At 43.2% G+C, this 21,940-nt stretch overlaps 1 protein-coding gene across 4 annotated transcripts in view; it reads right to left on the bottom strand.

Annotated features, from left to right (window-relative positions):
• The window catches only part of aopep (aminopeptidase O (putative)), a gene marked incomplete at its 5' end in the record, with an annotated part of 111,666 nt that overhangs the window by 60,172 nt on the left and 29,554 nt on the right, over positions 1 to 21,940 (bottom strand). For all 4 annotated transcript variants that reach the window (XM_084055886.1, XM_084055884.1, XM_084055885.1 and 1 more), the window contains 5 exons: positions 1,875 to 1,921; positions 2,669 to 2,776; positions 3,089 to 3,191; positions 14,051 to 14,157; positions 15,755 to 15,962. In XM_084055886.1, coding sequence (XP_083912012.1) covers positions 1,875 to 1,921; positions 2,669 to 2,776; positions 3,089 to 3,191; positions 14,051 to 14,157; positions 15,755 to 15,962 — 573 coding nt within the window. The remainder of the gene's footprint in view (positions 1 to 1,874; positions 1,922 to 2,668; positions 2,777 to 3,088; positions 3,192 to 14,050; positions 14,158 to 15,754; positions 15,963 to 21,940) is intronic.

Here is a 21,940-nt window from a genome sequence, read left to right on the forward strand (position 1 = left end):
CTTCACAACCCAGTTTTGTGTTGCCACTGCTGTTGTACCCTACTGGCTCACCTGCCAGTGAGGAGCCCATACTGGGAGGACATAGTGCGTCCTACTCCTCCCATTCAACATTCCCCACAGACAGCCCCCTGCCCAGCCCCAACAAGAAATCTCTCTGGACTGACTGACGTGCACAAACAAATGCACATGCACACGGACGCACACAAAGGCTACGACCCTCGCACGCACCTATGCACACACGCACGGACACACACGGACACACACAGGCTATGACCCTCAGCAGTGCATCTATTCTCATCATAATCCTTCCTCTTGCAGCGGGGGGTTGTTTACTGAAAGAGGCATGAGACACAAATATTGACCGTCCCTAACTCTCCAGACTCTCCCTCAGTTTAATTCAATCAATCTCTGCTAGGCTGTAGCAGCACACTGCAGGAAAAAATAAAAAGACAAGGCTTAAAGGAGATGAGAGAGAGAAAGGCAGAGCGACAGCGGGAGGGAGGGAGGGAGGGAAGTAGGTGAGGAAGAAACGTAAAGTGTAGGAGAGGGAAGGGGAGGGACGAGGGGATGTGGGCAGTGAGGGGAGGAGAGAGAAGCCGGGCAAATAGAGTTAGAGACAGGCTGAGAGAGGTTAATGAGGCAATCAGGAGGAAAGAGAGTGGAATGATGATCAGGGAGGAAGAGCACGTCAGAGCGACGACAGGGAGGGAGAGGAGGAGAGAGGAGGACGGAGCAGTTATTCTTTTACACTTCAATTAATAAGAGAGTGGATGAGACTGCTCTCTTAAGAGGATTGGTGTCTGCAGCTTTTCACTCACGGCTCTTCCACAGCGATGGCCAAGTTAGGCACGTCAGAGTCGGAGCCAAGACAGAATCAATACGCACACCCAAACACACTTTTCATACGATTTGACACTTCAATCTCTCCCCCAGCCTCCACGAAGAGCACTGAGACATGTGAGAGTGGCTTCATCATCGGTTACCACAAATCCATGTAGCAATATGTATCTGTTGTAGGGCTGCACATTATCGATTATCTTCTTAGCGATTAATCTATCAATTACTTCTTTCGATAAATCAAATAAATACGTTCAACACGCGACATGAAATCACCATGTAACTGCAATTTGTTCCTGTTCGCGGATGACTCAGCGCTCCTTGGTCTCGGATAGGGAACAAATTACAGGTCGAACAAGCCCTCAGCACTGAGCTCAGCTATATCTGCACTTGGCTTTCCGATAAACTGCCATTACACCCGGGAAAAAGTGAATTCATTCTTTTTAGGTCCAAAAACAACCTCAGTAAGTCCCCCGGCTTCATGGTGAGAGTCGGTGACAATGTGACCACAAGCAAAGATGAGGTCACTTATTTGGGTATTGTCCTGAGTACAGTAGGTCCCTTGTATTGGAAAACCAATATCATTCTGCCACCCAAAACTGACCTAAAAACAAGGCTGTCCTCAAATTATAATTGGACTTACACTTAAGTAATCTTATCCCTTCTATCTTCCCTCAGAGAGTCAAACACACTCCCTCAGCGAGCTCCACAGAAGGAGCCCTGTGGGACTCGGGAGTGTCATCCTCTGCCCCTCGCCCCCACCTTCTTTTTTTCTGTAAATATATCTAGTATTGCTTTTAGTCTTGTTGCTGATATGTATTGTTTGTATGTCTTGATGATAAATTGAGTACAAAATGACCGCAATGAAAACAAAGCCCCAGGGGCTTTTTGTGTTATCATCCTTTTAGCATAGCTTTTGTAACTGTGCTGTTTCCCAAACGTGCTAATGAAGTATTCAATCAATCAAAATCAATCTACTGTTGCACCCCTAATCTATTGGATTAACTCTAAAACGTTACTAATGGTCAGTTACATACCTTCTTCCCATGTCAGGAAATGTAGCCAGCAGCATTCTCAAGAAATCCTGTCAAGAACAAAATAGCACCGGGGAGAAAATGGAGGGAGTTTGAGTGGGAGAGAGTGTGAGGGAATAAAGCAAGAGGTACAAAAGAAATAGAGAGGCCTGCTTGTTCTTGGGTCACCAGTATTCACCTCAAAGTGTGTTTATGAAACATTCATTACTTAGTGAGAGGGCCCAGCTTGCCACTGTAGAAGCAGAAGCCAGGTGGGACAAATCACACACGGGCACTGAAATGTGCACGCACGCACACATGCACAATACAACACACACACACACACACACACACACACACACACACACACACACACACACGCACATGCACACGCACACACACACACACACACACACACACACACACACACACACGGCCAGGTGTGATCACTCAGCCACACGGCCTCAGTAGGATAAACATATGTGGCATGGCTGAGCTACGGTCATCAATCTGAAATGCGTTTGGTGTTCTTTGAACCATTAGCCAACCACCTTAAGCATGTTCATGAAGACAGCAGGGTTAACAGTGATAGATAACACATCAAATAAGAATGGTCTATATGGTCTGTCTTTATCAATTGTTCATAAAGTGGCTGAGCGTGAAAAAGATCATAATCAAGTTCTATTGACGATATTAACATTTTTGCCATTTTACTTCATACTCTGGCGGAGGGAAAACCCTTTCTTTTGCAAATATGGTCAATATGGTCAGTTAATCAGGTGAACCATACAGGCTACGTTCGTACAAAAAGCATTTACCTGAGACAGAATGAGTTGACCATGATACTTCTTCACAAAAAGTCGGAAGAAGTCAATGAATTGCTGTTCTCCCACCTGAGAGCCCAGGAACCTGAGGAGGAAGTAGCCCTGGATGGAACACAAGAGACCAAGACAACAAGATCCATCAAAGACAATAAAGTGGAACTCTATGTGGAAGAGCACATTCATATCCATTACAACTGAACAGACGTCCTCAAAAGTCCAAGTAAACACAAAATGACACTACAGGACTCGCATAGAATAATGCATTTCATTAATTATCTGGTCCTTAATTCCCTTCACTACTCTAGCCGTCCTCCTGCAGTTCCTTCTTACAGTATAATATTCCTTCCTTTCTTCTTGTGCATTCTTTCCCTCCCTTCCGCCCTTCAATCCTCCCACCAAGCAGGGCTATCTTACCTTGAGATAGTGGACTTGCATGAACGTCTTGACAGGGTTGAGGGCATGTTTAACCACGGAGGAGCCAGACTCGCTCACCTGGCCCGTGTTTTCCATGTTGGGTCTGCAGATAGAAGGGCAACAGACAGACAGCACATAAAACGACAGAGATAGTTAGAGAGAACAAAGAACCTCTTGCCAGGAGGCATAACCTGCCTCCCTGCATCATTCTGTCTGTCTGGGGCATGTGGTGACAATGTTTTTTTGGGGTTGTGTGCGATGAGGGGAAGGGATGTAATAAAGACTGTCATTAGATCATTATGGTGCAACAAGGGTAGACAGGCTACATGGAGACAAATCTTTGCATCGGTCGATTCAGTGTCGAAGGCCTTTTAACTCTATGCCTGCCAATGACGTATATATACGTCTTTTAATTATCAGCTGTTGTCCGCCAAAGACGTATATATACGTCATGGATTTTTTTATAATTTCAACCCTTGTCGAATTACGAACAGATTAGGAGCTAAAAATGTTCGAAGATTTGCTGCTCCATTCACTTCAATGTTAAAATTCAAACGGACAAACAATTCACTTTGTTTTTTGGTTTAAAACTACTGGTTTTGAGCTATATTGAAACATCAAACAACACATGTCAACGAGGTCAAAATGACCTCGTTGACATTTGTGAAACCACACCTGAATCTTATCTGTGATTAGAAACCATCTGGGGATCAATCATACTGGAGGAAAAAAATCTGTGGCTACGCGAACAGGTACCAAAATCATGGCAAAACCCTGGCAGAGGCTACAGACTGTTCTGAAAAAACTCTGGCAGGCAGAGAGTTAAAGATCCTACATAACCATGCCACAATATTTCCGTATATCCTTTGTACTTTGGCTGCCATTAAGGAGAAGGGCTATTACGCTCCATTTGGATTGCTGTGCTTAAACTAATGCGCTTGACTGTATTTACTTTTGTAGAGCCCTTTTACTTTGCTCTGGGGAGTTTGCAGCGTGATCCTTGCTGCCAATGTGTACTGTATGTAGTAGTGTGCTGTGTTGAAGTATGTGATTCACGGCTATATTCGGTTCTCTAAACGTGGCAAACAAGGGTAAAGCACAAGCCAGCTGGTGTTGGGGCAACATTCGGCCAGAAGTCAGGGCGAATGTTAAATATTGTCTATGTTAATGCTCACAAAACCTTAGTCGTTATGCCAATTAATTCCTGTTGTATCCTACTGACTCACCTGCCAGTGAGGAGCCCCCATCGGGAGGACGTAGGACCTTTGTCCTACTCCTCCCGCCCAACACTCCCTGCTGACAGCCAGGTGCCGCTCCAGCCCAAAGGAGTACGTGCAATGACCCCCCCCCCCCCACACACACACACACACACACACACACAAGTACAATGTCAGCAGCCACACTCCAATCATCTCAATGGTGAGTAGTAGTACACTGCCTGCCTTATACAGTAGCTGCCCGAGGCAGACTTCAGATTTATAATGGCATACTTCAGTATAGTGTTTATACGACTTCACAGTGATACGCTCTGACTTTACAGCACATGACTCACAAATTATGCTTACATATGCCTAAACCGAACGTACTTATACACACATACTCACTCACTCACTCACGTACACTGAGAGAAAGGTATGCGTCGCTCAGTCTCTCACACAAAACAGGCATGCTTCTGTCATTCTTACACACACAATTAGCAAGCACTCACTCTTGCGTCTTGCCTGTATCACTGACACACATACAAACAAAACCATGTCATGATTGTAAAGGGCTACGTGTTATACTGACAAGTTTCTTAAAAATACAAACTATGATATTATGAATTGAAAGAAGGTAAAACATTTAGCTACATAGAATGCCAACACCATCTTAACACACATATTACACCAACACAGTCTTCAACTGCACTTGCATGGTACTCTAAAGTATAGTTCATCGCTTTGTATTTGGCCATGGAGCCCATCTCAAAAGGTTATTGTAGAAGGATTTATTATAAAGAGGACTGTCATTACACGGCTTGAAGTTCTTGCCGGAACTATACTGGGCCAACCTTCATCTGCTCATATTTTGTGGTGTAGAAATCACAAGAACATGATATCAAGATTTATTTATATCAAATGGTATGTACCACAGAATAATGTGTTAATGTCGACAAAGGTTCAATATCAATTTCAAACTCAACAATTAGGCTACTTTTCTTTTTTACAAATGAACCTCTTTTGAAATTATAAACACATAAAGCACTTGATATAATTGATTGCTAAATTAAATCAAATGTACCACAGATGTGTTAATCTTAACAAAAAACTTCAATATCAATATCAAATTGACAATTACTTTTGTTTTAAATTAAATTAAACATAACTGACAAAACTAACTATCCTAACAATGTGTCAGCCTGGACCAACCACAAAAATGTTTAGAATGTTGGTGGAATTTCATTTGTCTCTGCCAGTGCTCCTGATGTCAAGATTGTGTGGTTTGGTTGTGAGGGGGGAAATAATCGAGGTTACATGAATAATAAATCAAAAGCCAATAAAACGCACTAGAGGTGCTCCAATCAGGTTTTTTGGGGCAGATCACCGATCATCTGAAACCTGATCGGCTGATACCAATCACCAATCCGATCATATTTACGTACAATTTATCAAAAGGTTGTGCAAAAGTGCTCAGCACTGACGTCACTTAAGATGACCCTATGTTGCTCCCTGGCTTTCAGCTAGTGCGAAAAAAACACATGCATCCAAACACAAATCCCCCATCTTCCCCGATGCACGAGGAAATGAACATCCATACAGTACAGTAGAGGCAATAAAGGGCAAACAAACAGGGTGCCGATGTGGGCTGCTGTGTGCGATGATAGTTTCAGTTAGCTGGTATTGATCAGGCAGAGCAGATTAACTCAGTGTGCCAATACAGGGGCCTTCAAGGATCAGCCCCTGCCAAGTCGATACACCAGGCGCCTGACCAACCCCCCCCCCTCCCCCCTCCCCAATCAATAAACCCTTCATCACCAGGTCTGCACTCTCACACACAGGACATGCTGCATGGCAGGACCCAACACACACACATAGACCACTGTGTACTAATGGACACGGCCGCACACAAAAAGAAACCCTTGCATACAACACTTTTTCGTTCACATACTTTAACAAGTACACTTAAAGGAACACGTCACCCATTTTCAACCTATCGTCAAATAATTGGTCCTCACTAATAATGCTCATTATAATGAAATGACCAAACCTGCCTATCGATGATGTCACTGGTGGGTTTCTGAACTGTCCACAGCCCTCCTCAGAGACACAGACCCAATAGACAAAAATGGTACACCATCTTTTAAAAAGCATTAGTGAGGAGCAAATATATGAAGACACGTTTAAAATGGGTGAAGTGGTCCTTTAAGCGTTTAAGCAAAACACCAGAGACACACACCGACACGCACAGTCACACTGCATATCAGCACAATCTGTTTCTTAGCTTTCTCCTATCAATCATTAAGTCAGTCCTCAATATCAGCCGTTTCCCATTTCATAGGATCATTTACCTCAGTGGTTCACAAAGTGGGGTCCGGGGACCCCCAGGGGTCCTTGAGGGGGTCCCCAGCAATAAAGACATCGGCTATTTGAAAATAGACGATCTTGTGGATCAAAAAAAAAAAAAGAAACATTTTAACAACACACATCTTGTATGGAGGTGGGTCCCATGGCACAAAATATTTTCAGATGGGGGTCCCCGGCCAAATACATATCATTTTGGAGGTTATTGACAGGTTTGAGAACCACTGATTTACCTGCTTTGACCCAGCCACCACAACACAGCTCAGTGGACCATGAACCACACAACAGCAGGTGGTGCATGAAGCAAGGCGTGACAGGAAAGGGGATTTTGGAGAGAATGTCAAGGAGATGGTGTGGGCTAGAGGGATGACAAGACTAAATGGCAAAATAAGGAGAGCTGGATGTATATTAAAAGAACAAGGACCACTTTACTCATCTTAATTAGCAAGTGAGGTGTCAACTTTTGCATCTCACCATATATTTCCAGCAAGAAGTGAAGTGGTACGCAATTTTCAAACCCTTTTCACCAACGCTGTCTAGGCCTGGCTAGTAAGCAGATGACAAAGGGAGCGGGAGGGGAGACTAGAGGAGAGGATGAGAAGAGGAGGGGCGGTGTGGGAGAACGGGCAGGAACAGAAGAGAGCAGGGAGCTGTTTGGTTGAGCTCAGTGGACTGAGAGAGGAAGTCATCAGCTTCCTGGAAGACTCAATTCCAAGGAATCATATTGTGTGTGTGTGTGTGTGTGTGTGTGTGTGTGTGTGTGTGTGTGTGTGTGTGTGTGTGTGTGTGTGTGTGTGTGTGTGTCTCTCTCTCGCTCCCTCTGTCTCTGCTGGCTAGTGGACTCATGGTTACAGCTCTCCTTCGATAAGCTAGTCCAGTGGTTCTCAACCTGTGGGTCGGTCCCCACATGATTTGGGGGGGTCCCCAGATGACAGTAAAGTGACAATTTAAGGACTTTTCAGACCTTTTTAATAGTTTTTTTTATTTTTTATAAAATAAATGTCATTTAATTTAATTTACTGCATATAAAGTAATCAACAAACTATACTATTAAAACTGGTCAAACATTGGGCAAATTGTCAAATAAAATACATTGTCAAATAATATAGAAAGAGGCAGGAATTGTGAAAATAGCTAACCTACAAGCTCACCACGCCTCACGTTGAGGCGATTTAGAACATTTGTAATGTGAATGTTTATATCATCTTCAGCTATAGGTATCAAATACATCATATCATAGTCAAACACTGATTTTTGCATTACATCAATACTGCATATACGTCCATTGAACCTTTTTTGTAATTTTGTTTTACAGTGAGGTGTAACCACCCCCCCCCCCCCCCCCGCCCCATGCACTCTCCTTCTCCAAGCTGACCCACTGCCTGTCAGTCTGTCTGTACACTGATAAGACACACTTCTTTTAAAACAGCGTGATACCGAGTGGTGCTCAGTGTATCTGAGCGTGTACGCGCATGTGTATATGTGTGTGTGTGCGCGCGCTACGCTACATATGACAAAGAATTATAGCAAAAAGGAGTCTTGAATGAAAGGCGCAGCGATGATGGAGTGTGCGTTTTCCCGAGCTTGTGTCAGTCGGTATTTGTGTGTCACACACACCTAGGGAACACAGAGGTTAGAGAGAGGGGGGGGGGTTGATCCATCACCGCCATGTTAGACAAAAGAGTCCCACCCTTCCTGCTGTCCAGATCGCTGGATGGATGGATGGGTAAATCCCTCTCTTTCACCTTTTCTCTTTGGCTGAGATGATTGACTATGCGCCTTAAGAGGAATCGCTGCTCGCTGCCTTAGAAAATCACACAATAGCTCAATGTATCTCAGAATAAATGGTGCTCTTATCTGACTCGTAGGCAGTGCGCGCGCACGTGTGTGTAGCCAATGCGCGCACCTGTGTGTTAAAAGAGCGAGAGAGAGAGCAGGAGGAAATCAGGAGCCATTACAGACAGAACGTAATGTCACACACACATACGCACGCACACACACGCACACACACACACACACACACACACACACACACACACACACACACACACACACACACACACACACACACACACACACACACACACACACACACACACAGGTTTATAGCTCTGTGAGCCATATCCTGACAAATTACGCTGGGTTGACTGTGGAAACCGGATAAGGTAGAGCAGTGCTCCCAGCAGCCCAGTAAATCAGCAGGGAGAATGGTGTCTGGCCCGGTGTGCCCTAAATATAACTCATCTGAAATGGACTGATAAACACCAGCCCCCCGGGGCCCCTGCTGGCTCAGGAGGCGTTGATAGTGACCCACTGAACTTGGAAAGTACAACCTGCCATTTAGCATGTGTGCGTGCACATCCATCCATTTGCGTGTGCATGGTAATAGGGGTGGTTGTACGTGTGTGTGTGTGTGTGTGTGTGTGTGTGTGTGTGTGTGTGGTCCTTGGTGAGGTGTCGGGTGTCGCAGTGTGTGTGCCATCAAGAAGAGTATACAGTAGGCGTGCACTGTACTGTATGCGTGTGTGTGCGTACGTACGCGTGTGTGTGTCTGTACATTATCCCCTTTCTCAATATTTCTCTGTGCACTGTGACAACCAAGCGGTGTTTATTCAGATCATGTTTCACCGCAGCTGAAACAGAGCACAGTGGAGCCAGATCAGGACTTGTGACATGCAGGCAGTCTAAACCCACATGTATACGCCTACTGCACACAGTAAACCCTCGGTGTTAATGTAACCACGTGAACCCTAGATCAGTGGTTCTCAAACTTTTTCGTGCCAAGGACCCCCAAATAGACACTTATTAGACCGCGGACCCCCATTTGAAAAGATAAGCCAGGGACCCCCATAATAGAAGATTTGTACGGCTCTCTAGCAGTGATTTCAACCATTTTAATTTCAAGGACCCCCCAGTTTGACATGCATTAGGCTACGGACCCCCATTTAATGGCATGTATGTCTCTGGGACCCCAATTCATATTGTAAAATCAATGTTCATTTAACTCTGAGAGTGTACAAATGGAACCAAATGGACCCTAACGGGTCCATTTGGTTCCATTTGTACACTCTCAGAGTTACAGACACATAAGGATCCATTTGGTTCCTATCCATCATTTAGCTGGGGACCCCCTGGAACCCCCTCAAGTACCCCTGAGGGTCCCCGGACCCCACTTGCCCTAGACCAATGCCCTAGATTATGGTGGCCGGGGGGATATTCACCCAAAAATAGCAGATCTACAAGCTCACAACGTGTCACAATGCGTTGTAGAGCTGCTTGTAGAACACGTGGCGCGTTGTGAGCTTAAACCTCGGCAATGTTAGGCAAAGAGATTTGGTGTAGAGGAGGAAAAAATAGGGCCAAGTACGGAGCCGACGCCGGTCATCTAAATATGAGTTTAGCAAGTATAGACGTTTTAAACATGCAGTATTTTTGTGTATGTACCAAAGCCTGTTCCCAACCTTGGAGCAGCCTGAATGATTGGGTACGTGTGACCTCCCAATGCACCCCATGTTCAGACCAATAGTTACATTAGCGATACCACTAGAGAATAACAAAAAACAACTGCATGCCAAGGCTCAAAAAACAGACATTGCGGTTGTGGGCCTGCCATTCAAAAAGGATTATTTCAGCCAAAAAGTGGATGCAATTCTGTCACACAGAGCTCATGTAAGCACAGCGTTCCTTTATGCCCCAACACGCTCCCAAGGCGTGAAATGTTTCTTTCTTCAGAAATAATATATGTAATTATTTGTGGATACAGTGTTAATGTGCCGTGTGTGTGTGTGTGTGTGTGTGTGTGTGTGTGTGTGTGTGTGTGTGTGTGTGTGTGTGTGTGTGTGTGTGTGTGTGTGTGTGTGTGTGTGTGTGTGTGTGTGATTGTGTGTGTGTGTGTGTGTATATTTTGATGGAATCCCCCCCCCCACACCCCGATTGTAGTTTTACATTGTTGATTTAACCCTGTCAGGTGTGGAGAAATCCAACCCTGATCCACATAATGGCCCTCAGGGCTGCCTCATAGGGGAACACCCTGATCCACTTCCAGACAGACATCCATTATAAGCCATTATCACATTTAACCTTTTCACTAATACGCAGCTTATTCACACATATTTAAAACAAATAAAATTGGAGTCTTCACCCCTTTCACAAATATGGTATTTCACACTGAATAACATCACACTTTAAGTGAAAGAACAAGACTGTTCCTCCTTTTTACTCCTGAGTGCCCGGATCATCTGTTGTTTTTCCACATGTTTTGATCTCTGAGAACCATTGACAATGTTTTACTATAGTTACCTTCTATCTCCTGTGAGCACCTGGTTGTTCTTGTTTTTTCATCACACATTAAGTACTGAAATTACCATTACCTTTATATGCATAGGTTATACTTTAAAGCAAATAATATTATTGTATTCTCTATTATACTCCAGCCCCAACTGCAGACATAAAGGTATGATACACCTTAAAGAGGCAGTGCCACGATTTTGGTACTTTTTCTGTTTGTAATTAGTCTATGGAGTCCACGTTACTATTCTAGTAGTCTCGCGTGGCTGGCCAGACTGTTGCCTCCCACAATTTTCTGATCATGATTAGAATATAAACCGGATGTGAAGCCTCCTCCCCACTTCCGTTTCGTCTTTACAGTCGCGCAAAGTTATCCTAATATAAATACAAATCATCTAAGTGTATTTAGCTTGCTGCTTAGCAGAAACGGAAATTAAAAAGTAAAATGTGAAGATATTTTAAAATATATTTTCGTGAACGGAAGTGCCAGTTTCCTCTCTCGGATTTCGGGAGTTGTAGCTCCAGACTCTATATAGCATTCAGAGATTGTGGAATAGTTGTCTGGCTACGCAAGACTACTATTCTAGCAACCCGGTGTGGTTAAAATGTGCGAGGATGTCTTCCCTGTGTATTTTTACTTTATTTTTCTCTGTTAAGTTCCTCAGTATCTATGCACTGTATGAAGTGGGTGGTCCTAAGGTCCCAAGCTGGTGTACTTAATGAACTGCTGGGCACATCCACAGAAAAACATAATTTTACCACTTACAGTACAATACTGTGTTTAAAGGTAGGGTAAGTGATTCTTTGGTTAAAATAAGTGTTAAATAGCTCTATATTCTGATAGTACTCATTGCTATAGAGTGTTTGTTCAGTAAAAGGAGTCTCCTTGTCTCTCCAGCTCTTTATAAAACAGGAAATGCATTTTCGTTTCAGTTTCAGTTCCAATTTTATCCAATCAGGATAGAGAACTCAATCAGGATATAGATTAAACAAGTGAAATTGGAAGTGATGACACTAAGAAATGAGCAGGCAAAATTGGAACTGGAACACTATAAAAATTAAGCTTAAAAATGGGTACTTTCTCCTGATTGGCTGAGATTTTGACACCTACCGGAAAATGTATTTTCTATTTATTAAAGAGCTGGAGAGACGGGGAGACTCCTGTTACTGAACAAACCCTCTATAGCAATGATTACTATCAGAATATAGTGCTTTAACCTTTTAACAAAATACTTTTTGTTTTAACCCAAAAATATCACTTACCTTACCTTTAATAATACCAAATATTAGGACGACTGCATAGGACAGTGGCACTGCATAATGTGACATCTAACTAATTCACTGATAATGGATTGAATACTGCCAAGTACAGTTAACATTAGATTTGGGAGCAGTATGCAGCCCTATTCAGCACCAATTAGAAGTGCAGGGGACTTTGAATTGAGTCAGAATATAAATATTTTAAAATTGCATCCATCTATAAGTGTGTCTAACACGTGTTGACATTGTGTTAAGAGCACATCATTAGTGAGGCACCGTAGTTAGAAGCCAGCGCCAAGTATAAGTGCCATGAAATCAATGCAATATTGATTTTGCTGTCCTGTTGTGCATTTCTAGCAGTCAGCAGCAAACCTTTTCTACATGTGGTGAGCTGTTTTTGTTTAGAGAAGGAACTATGTTCCAGAATTTCTAACCTCAAATAGTTAAACCCTGAGACAGCCTGACTGGGGCTTGAACCCATAATCCCCCTGGTGACACTGTGATTCCACCCTGGATAAAACAACCTGGGTGTTGGTCCCACACTGTCAAGATGGAGAGTGATTGTGTGATATGTGTGTGTGTGTGTGTGTGTGTGTGTGTGTGTGTGTGTGTGTGTGTGTGTGTGTGTGTGTGTGTGTGTGTGTGTGTGTGTGTGTGTGTGTGTGTGTGTGTGTGATATGTGTGTGTGTGTGTGTGTGTGTGTGTGTGTGTGTGTGTGTGTGTGTGTGTGTGTGTGTGTGTGTGTGTGTGCATGGGCACGTGCATGAGTGTGCTAAAGACATGACAGTACATTACACCTGGATATGTATCGTGTGGCCACACCTGCCACACCTGCATCCTAGGAATGTGAATGCATACGTAGACGTCAGCACGCGCACACATAAATTCATTCTGCCCCAAAAGCAATTCAACATACCTGTACAGACTTAATTAAAGGCGAATGTAACCCAAGGTGGCCTCCAACTTAAAAAAAGGTGGAACTTTTTGGATGGGTACTCTTGAGGGAGCTCAGAAGCCAGCACTGAGTAGCTACCATTTCTCATGAATGTTAACTATGTTTGTGCTCGGTGAGGGGAGGGCACATGTGCTCTGCATAAACCTGTGGCCACAAAGATAATCAAAAATAAATAAATAAAACACTCACTGCGCTCGGTGGCTACCGTGACATTTGAAGTAACAGTCATCCCCGTATTTGATGACACATTACTTTGACACGGGAAATGAGGGGTGTAATAGTATGAGCTGGTACAATACAAGAGCACTGTGGAAAGCAAGCTCTGTTATTTAGAGAGATTTCCCATGAGCAGCCATTTCTGTATGGTGGCAACTCAAAGGCTTTGGGTTATCAGAATATATAAGGATATGAGCAAAGAATGTATGAACAGTATGTGCAATAGCCAGGATGGCAATTAGGGCCGCAACTATCGATTATTATCTCAGCCAGGCTGAGGTGTCCATGAGCAAGACACTTAAGCCCTAACTGCTCCGCCTCAATATGACCACCTGAGCAGCCAACAACTGGGTGAAGCTGAAACGGAATTTCCCCTGCGGGATTAAAAAGGTCCACATACATTATATTTCCTGCCCGCAACAGATTATGCTGCATAACAAGCAACTGCAGAAGTGTGAGTGTGAGTCCAGCTCTCAACGTGATCTGTCATTTTATCAAGCAGAAGGTTAATAAGAATTTATCAGGAACCATTTCAGTAGTTTCCATTATTTATGGTCCACGCTGCCTTGCAGAAATCATGACCAAAACCATGGCGTCATGATAATGTACCTGTCAGCCTAACAATCTTACCAGTGAAGTCCATTAGACTTGACTGTTGGTTTGATCAATGAGTCATATACACACCTAAGGACCTGTAGTTGCTCCTCCGAGTTGTGCAGCTCGTCAGAGAGTCGCCTCCACCTCAGCAGTGCCTTCAGGTCACACTGCTCTGCTGTCTCTAATGGGGAGAGCTGAAGATAGGCAGACAGGAGAGATGGAGGGGAGGGGAGGGAGAGAGAGAGGGGTGGGCGGAAAGAAAGTGTAGGAGGTAGCAGGGGTAGGAGAATGATTGAGAACAATAGACATAACAAAGCAAAAGCATTCAGAGATAGATTCCAGCTTATTACTGTTTGCAGTGGTGGAAAGTAACTAAGTACTGTACATTTACTTAAGGACTGTACGTAAGTACAATTTTTACGTACTTTTACTTTACTGGAGTATTTTCCAATTGGTTATACTTTTACTTCTACTCCACTACATCTCAGAGTCAAATATTGTACTTTTTACTTCACTACAATTATTTGAAAACTGTCCAATAGCCAATCTACAAGCTCACAATGCGATGCGTCACAATGCTTTTTTAATTTAGACATACAATAACTTGTGAAACGGGACATTCTGCATAATAAGCACTTTTATTTTTGGTGCTTTGCACTTTAACTCAAGTACATTTTTAATACCAGACTTTTACTAACAGAGTATTTCTCCATTGCAGCATTGATACTTTTACTTAAGTACAAAAAACAAGAGTCATTTTTCCACCACTGAACAATAAAGATGCTAAATTAGTACAGGGTACCAGCTGTGTTACTGTGTTTGCCTTGTTGGTCACCTTTCTTTAGGCACCAATAACATGGCAGTCTCTACACAGTTAAATGAACACTATGGATTTTACTGTGTAGCTGTCCCTTCGGAAAGTCACATGATTTAATAGCACAGACGTGGGAGAAACATTTCTGTGTAATTCTAGACGGTGTGTTAAAGTAAATGGGAGTATTAGATCTGTAGTGACATGAAAACCCTGAACGTCATCACACCCTGCCCCACCTAAATCATCTGTTTCTGTGTTTCCACTGTCTTTATGATGGAAACATACATAGACACAGATAAACACAGGGCCTGCTACTCTGTTAGTCTGTTCCATGTTGGAATTTAATGTTCCATACTGATGACAGTCAACATGGAACTCCAGCTACAGTCGCTCTTGGGAAACTTGGGAAAGTTTGGGACCAAAAAGGGCGGCAATTAAACTTTAGCATGTCAAAGTGAGTTTGCCAGAGTAACTGTACCGTAGCACTTGCCCAAATCGAGAGGATCATGTGTCAGTGGTTTGGGATGCTGAATGAGAGGCAGACGATGAAGGAGACTACCATATAAACATCACAAACATGAACGTAATCTGTCTTGATATTGTTTTTTAATGATGTTTCCTTTCTTTTTACCACTGAGATAGAGAGCTGCTTTCCAATGGGCGATCTTTTCAAGACGGCATCAGGAAACTGACTTAGCGATGGCTACATAAAGCGTTCAGTGATATTTCAGTACACATATTGCTAGCATAGAATACTGTAGCTTGAAATGCAATACCGTGGAACTTCCCACAGCTTGAACCAATCTAAGAGCATACCATGTGATTACACATGTTGAAGCAGCATTGCCTGTTTAGATTACTGGATCGAAAGAGTGGTGCCGTTTCAGTTGGTAGCACGCTGCATAGACACAGTAAATGCAGTAAACAGTTGAATGCCCCCTCGTTAGGTGGTCGCCGTCTTGGGCAAATTCTAATACCTGCTGAGTTTGTGCCCAGATTATGTCCTCCAGGTAGGTGGCAAAGCCCTCACTGATCCACTCCTCAGTCCAATCCCTTGCTCCTATAGCCAGGCCAAACCACGCGTGGGCCAGCTCATGGCACAGCCTGGAACCACACAGAGCCTGGCCCCTCTCACCGGCACCATCAGCACACAACACGCTCTGGGAGAGAAACACAATATGGGGACTGGGGGAGAGAGAGAGAGAGGGGAGAGAGACATGAAGAAGAACACATGACATGTGTTATTTGTGGGTGAGCTCCTGGATGATATTGGTATCGTGGGAAAATTGTGAGGTGATATCCGGAGCAACGGTCGCACTTCACAGTAGTCGGAAGTATGGAATATTATTATTCACTGAATCTTATTCTTTTATTATCATTCTGAATATTTATTTTGTTACATAAATGTCAATTGTGACTGGGATAACTTTTTCGCGCCCAGGCCAGGCCGGGGGGCAACGGACAGACACGGATGCGCCTCACCCATAGAGGTAAAAATAATAGAGAGGGCACCGGATATCCCCTCCCATCCACTTGCATTGAATTGCTCTCCCAGCGCATGGGCCGAAATCACCCCTTCTTCCGGGTGTACAGTGGCCCCAGCTGCAGTACCTATGAATGGCCAGCATGTCCAATGCGCTTCAATGCAAACACTGGGTTCTGGAGGCTTGGCCTCCAGCCCGGATCCAACGAGCCAACGAGGATTGAGGGATATGTGACGCTTGCCCTCCCAGCCATGGGACAAAACGTTCTGTCATTGGCTGTCCTTCGGACCATTGGAGCCGATCATCAAAAGGTCCTGCGAAACACCACGCTGGGCAAGACCTAGTCGGTTGAGTGTCTAAACGGAAATACCGGAATTTGGCGTAAGTACCGCCCAAGGAAATGACGTTGAGGCTTTACAAATCTGTTAACATTCTCTGTGAATGAAACGAGTGTTGTGATTGGTCTAAAAAGATCGTTTCCGGGGGAAATACGTCCGACAGAAGTCCCGCCCCTATAGACACTCGCTGCATTAGGTCGTGATCAGGCTTTTCACTTCGCAGATGAGTAAGGCTGGGAACAAGGCTAGCGAGAAAGCCCAGATTTTGACAAAACGGCCACATTCCGACGGGTAAATGTTGGACTGGTCTGACTCCTTAAATACACCCCCCCCCCCCGTAATCTAATCTTGTTTTTTCCTGTATGTGAAGCACTTTGTAAACCTGTTTTTGAAAAGTACTATATAAATAAAGGCTATTATATTATATTATTAAGGAACCAAAAAGTGGAGTAAGACAAAAAAACAGAGAAGAGAGCCGAGGAACAGTAATCAGTTACAACTGTAAATACGCATGAATACATTATAAGAGAGAGAAAGAGAGATACAGCGACATAGAGGTGCAGACATAGGTATCAACCCTGCAAAGAGATCAAAGAAGTTATAGAGGGAATGCACTGCACCTATCATTAAAGAGGAGGATACAGTCTCAGTGACGCCATGTGACAGCCATGTGTGTTCTTCATGCATGCCTTCATGCTTGTATATGTTTGTGTGGGATACTGTGTGCATCTTCCTCCATCCACTTTATTGTCTCCGCCAGGCCGAAAGGCATGGCGAGAGAGTATGTTTTACCCTCCGTCCGTCCTTCCGTCCGTCCGTGTGTCCGTGTGTGTGTGTGTCCTGTCTGTGTGTTACCAGCTAATCTCCGGCACCGTTGGTCCGTTCGCTCCGAAACTGTGCACACACACTCCCTGGATGCCAATTCAGAACCTCTGCCCCAATTTTTTCACATGGGCCTGTTATAGCGCCACCAGGAGGCCGATTTGTGCAAAACACATTTTTTTACATTACTCCTACAGATTTTATCCAAATGTCATGCAAATCGGTACACAGTATCTCTATAGTCATGAGATCAACACGGATCTGTCCGATTTCCCATTCCATCCTGATTGCCTATGGTTGGCTTCCAAAGTTTGCAGGATTGGTCCGTTTTGAAAAAAATGCCTCAAACTATGCATGCAGCTTGCGATTTCCGTGAAATTTCACACACACATTCCCACTAGGCCGAGGAAGAAATGCCACCCTTTTCACATTGGCCTGTTATAGTGCCACCAGCAGGTCTAATTTAGCAAAACACATTTTTGGAACAAAATGCCTCAAATCATGAATGCAGTGTCTGATTGCCGTGAAAGACCTAAGAATAAATGGCACCCTTTTCACATTGGCCTATTATAGCGCCACCAGGAGGCCAGAATAACGTACCTGACCTGGCGGAGACCTGTGCTCCGAGGAGCACTTTTTCTAGTTCTGTTACTGCGTTTAGGACAGTTTAGTCATCGAACTGTCTCAACAAAACCTCGCTAACCTGCAACCTGAACTAACATCAAGCAAGAACTGAATGTTCCTTGGAACTCAATTATCAGGAAATTACCCACCGTTTACCTTTAATCCGTAGCATCATCTAAAAAAAAATACACCGTTTACCGGGTTATATTCCAGAACGTTGTCATCATACACTAAAAATATCTTCACATTCATCCCCAGGCCTGAAGTCTTGCAGCATTAGTCAGATGTTTTTGGTTTTATTTGGCAGGGTGATACAGTAGGTCTCCTTTCCTTCACTTCCACACAGTTTGCAGACATTATCACCTAAACCCCTCAAGCTATAATTTGCATGCTAAATATGATTGAAAACATAACCCTTAACTTAGCTCCTAATTTTTTAATGACCTGTCTTCCTTACTAAAGGGTAAACAAAGCAGAGATGTTAGACTAGAGAGCGTGCGGCGCGCAACAAAGGACATGAATTGAAGCCTAGGTTTGATCTTCACCCTTCCCTTAACCCACCAGGAAATCTAATTTAAAAACAAAATTGTGTTAGGAAAGTAGCTGTGTGGGTTACAGTTCAGGCATTTAGCAGACACTCTTATCCAGAGCGACTTACAAAGTGCAAGTCTGGAGTAAGCGGCATGAACCAAGTCAACAAACAACAGGGTAAGCATTCAAGTAACTGGAGTGCTAAGAAAACTAGTACTGTACGTCAGTGGTTCTCAAACATTCTCATGTCATGGACCAACAAATTGATATGCATTTTGCCAGAGACCCCCATCTGAAAAGATTCTGTGCCAGGGACCACCATAAGAGATGTGTGTAAAAAAAAATCAAAACTAGGGAGATGCCCATTGGGAACGCATGCCCCTGCAGTTATTTACTGTATACTGTACTGTTTGCCTAGATTTTTTTATTTGGAGATCGACGGACTTCCCACTCGGCACCGCACTCCCTGATGATACACACGGCAAGTTTGAAGTCGATCTGTAAAACGATTCTTGAGATGCATGAAGAACAGACACACACATGTAGAGATTTCATGCATTTATGAGAGATTATTCAAACGTTTTTTCAAAACTAGACGGCCTACTCGGGAACAATGCACGTCGGGAATTATGCAAGTTGGGAATGCATTCCCCACCCGGTTATGCAATACCCGTTGTCAGCGTGTAGATGGACTATTTTCGAATAACCAAAGTATAAAATGGGGTTAAGCTGTTCCTCATTTTGCTGGTGACGCCCTGGAACACCCTAAAGGACCACTGGTTCCATTGGTCCACTTTAAGAACCACCGCTGTACGTGCTACAAAGTAACTAGGATAGCAGGCAAGACATCTAGCATCTATCTAAATAACATACTTAACATCTGTGAACAAGTGAACAACATGCATCTGACAACAAGTCAACAAGTGCAGATGCAAAGAAATAAGTGCTAGGGGACGAACTGGAGTCAGAAAAGGTGAGTTTTCAGACTGTTGTGAAAAGGTTAGCTGAGGATACACGGCTGTTTGTCTTCCCATAGAAAAAAAAGAAAAAAGAAAAATATAGCCTGTGTCAGATTAGAATTCACATACCTCATAGGCGGGTTGGTTTGGTTTGTGCATGTGCTTGTATAGTCTTTAAAGGTATGAAATCTGATCAACCTTGACAAATTCAACAATGCACATGATAAGTGGCATAGGGATATGTTTGTTTCCACAGAGAGATGCCTTAAGCAACCTTTACATTATGTTTGTGTGTGAGTGTGTGTTTTGCTGAACAGACATTTAACAGCCTTATGGAACCTTTCAGCCAATAAGAGTAACTTATCAAAGCTTTGAGCCAATCAGAACTGAGAGGAAATAACAGGGATTCCATTATAATGGTTTACAAATGTGAGTTGGTGAATTCTCTGTAAATGTGGATGTTGCTTTTCCTTTATACCTTTATTATGTGTGTTTCACCCTCTCAACACTCCCTTTCCTCTTTATCAAAGGGGAAAATGTCAGGTTGGATTAGCATTTTGAAGATATTTTCACTAAACACACACAGTGACTAGCTTGCCAAGGGAGAACAACTTGAAATGGGTTTGGAACAATCACGACTCTCATTCACACTCTAAGCCGACTACAATTCAGTGATGCTGCAAGAGCTCAATTAAATTTGATTTTATTATAGTGCCAAATCACAACAAGTTGTCTCAAGACACTTTACATATAGATTAGAGAACCAAAGTTTGCCCCCCGAGTAAGCATTTGGGAACATTTGGGCAAAGAGAGTTGTCCAAACCAATCAAAAATATTATAGGCTACAAGGTATATAACATCCATTTTTATAATAACCCCATTCTGAATCACAGGGTGTCACTGCTCTAGGCCAAATGCAAGGCAAGTTCATTTGTATACCACATTTCAACAACGAGGTATTTCAAAGTGCTTTACACAAAACTGCATTTTTGAATATTCTACTGGTCTTAACAAATATTGGAATATTTTACCTTCACACATAAAATGCAATTGGTTTTTAATAAATGTATAATTCAAATAAAAAAGTATTGCACATAAACAGGCACTTAAGATAATCCTTCAGAACATTGATCAGCTCAGCTGACCGACAATAAATCAAAAAGGACACCATTCACCACCATAGCCTATAATAACAGCATTGCATTGGCCGGTGGACAGGTTCGCATGCAACACACACACAAATTTGAAAAATGGAAATCTAATCTGGAGACTGGCATGACTATTTGAATATTAGAAAATGTGAACGCATCCCTATATTCAAATACATTCATCCAGACTGTGTCTGCTAGACACAGACACAGACACTGGAGATGTTTGCCTTCTCTTTTGTAACTGTGAGACAGCACTGGCAGAACAGGACCAATAGCAGCACTCTGTCAAAGCCAAGGTCATGGCTGAAGACCTTTCTGGAGCATTCTTTGCTCCTGTCTTATGTAACAGGCCCTGGGTGCCTCGAGGGGCTTGGGGCTGGCTATGCATGAGAGAGGCAGGCTATTCTTCAACAGGAGAATGGGAGAAGGGTCACAGAGGTGCGAATGAATGGTTTCTCTCTCTCCTGGCTCATATAACAGCACTAGACTGTCAAGGGTTCTATTCAAACTCTCTACAAGTTTAGTGTTCCAACGACCATTCACCTGACATGGTCGACAATTTATGGCAAATTGCAGCTCGCTTTGGAAAACACATGAGAAGAGGAGAAACATTTCAAAGTGTTTTCCAAATTGGCCTGCAACTGGTCAAAAAAAGTGTTCATGGTCCATTTACACCACAATGCAAATATATCTGGCTCAACGTTTCAGGAGAATGCTCACAGGAAGTTTGTAAAAGCTTTTTTATTTATTAATTAATTAATTCAATTAATTAATATGTAACTTGTACTAAACAATGCTTTGCTCAGTATACTATAACATTTCTGTATAAACTTAAAACGTCAAGCTATCTTCACTTGGAATTAAAAAGATGGTCCCAATTGTTGAACCATTGTTTTCTTATGAACCTCTGTCTGTCTAACAATACAGCACCGGAATCCACCTGTCGAATGGATATTCTACTCCCATAGCTACAATAAGCCCAGCCCACTGATTGCCGCCTTTGATGAATTACAGCAAACTATAAAAATGAGTTGCACTCTTCAAGGAGAGATCAGCATCTTTAAACACTAGGCAACAGAGGAGGTATTTTCTTTCCTCGCTGTAACCCAATTATTGTGACAAGCTAAGTCAATTATACAGGAAAAGAGTGTACAGTATACAGACGTAGGCTAGGCTGGGTGTGCCAGACAGCTTATTTTAGTGGGAAACAAAATCGGATATGTGAACAATACAACTAGTCTTTATTTCCCTGAG

The sequence above is a fragment of the Gymnoscopelus microlampas genome, assembly GCF_963454915.1.
Source record: "Gymnoscopelus microlampas genome assembly, chromosome: 4".
Classification (NCBI taxonomy): Eukaryota; Metazoa; Chordata; class Actinopteri; order Myctophiformes; family Myctophidae; genus Gymnoscopelus; species Gymnoscopelus microlampas.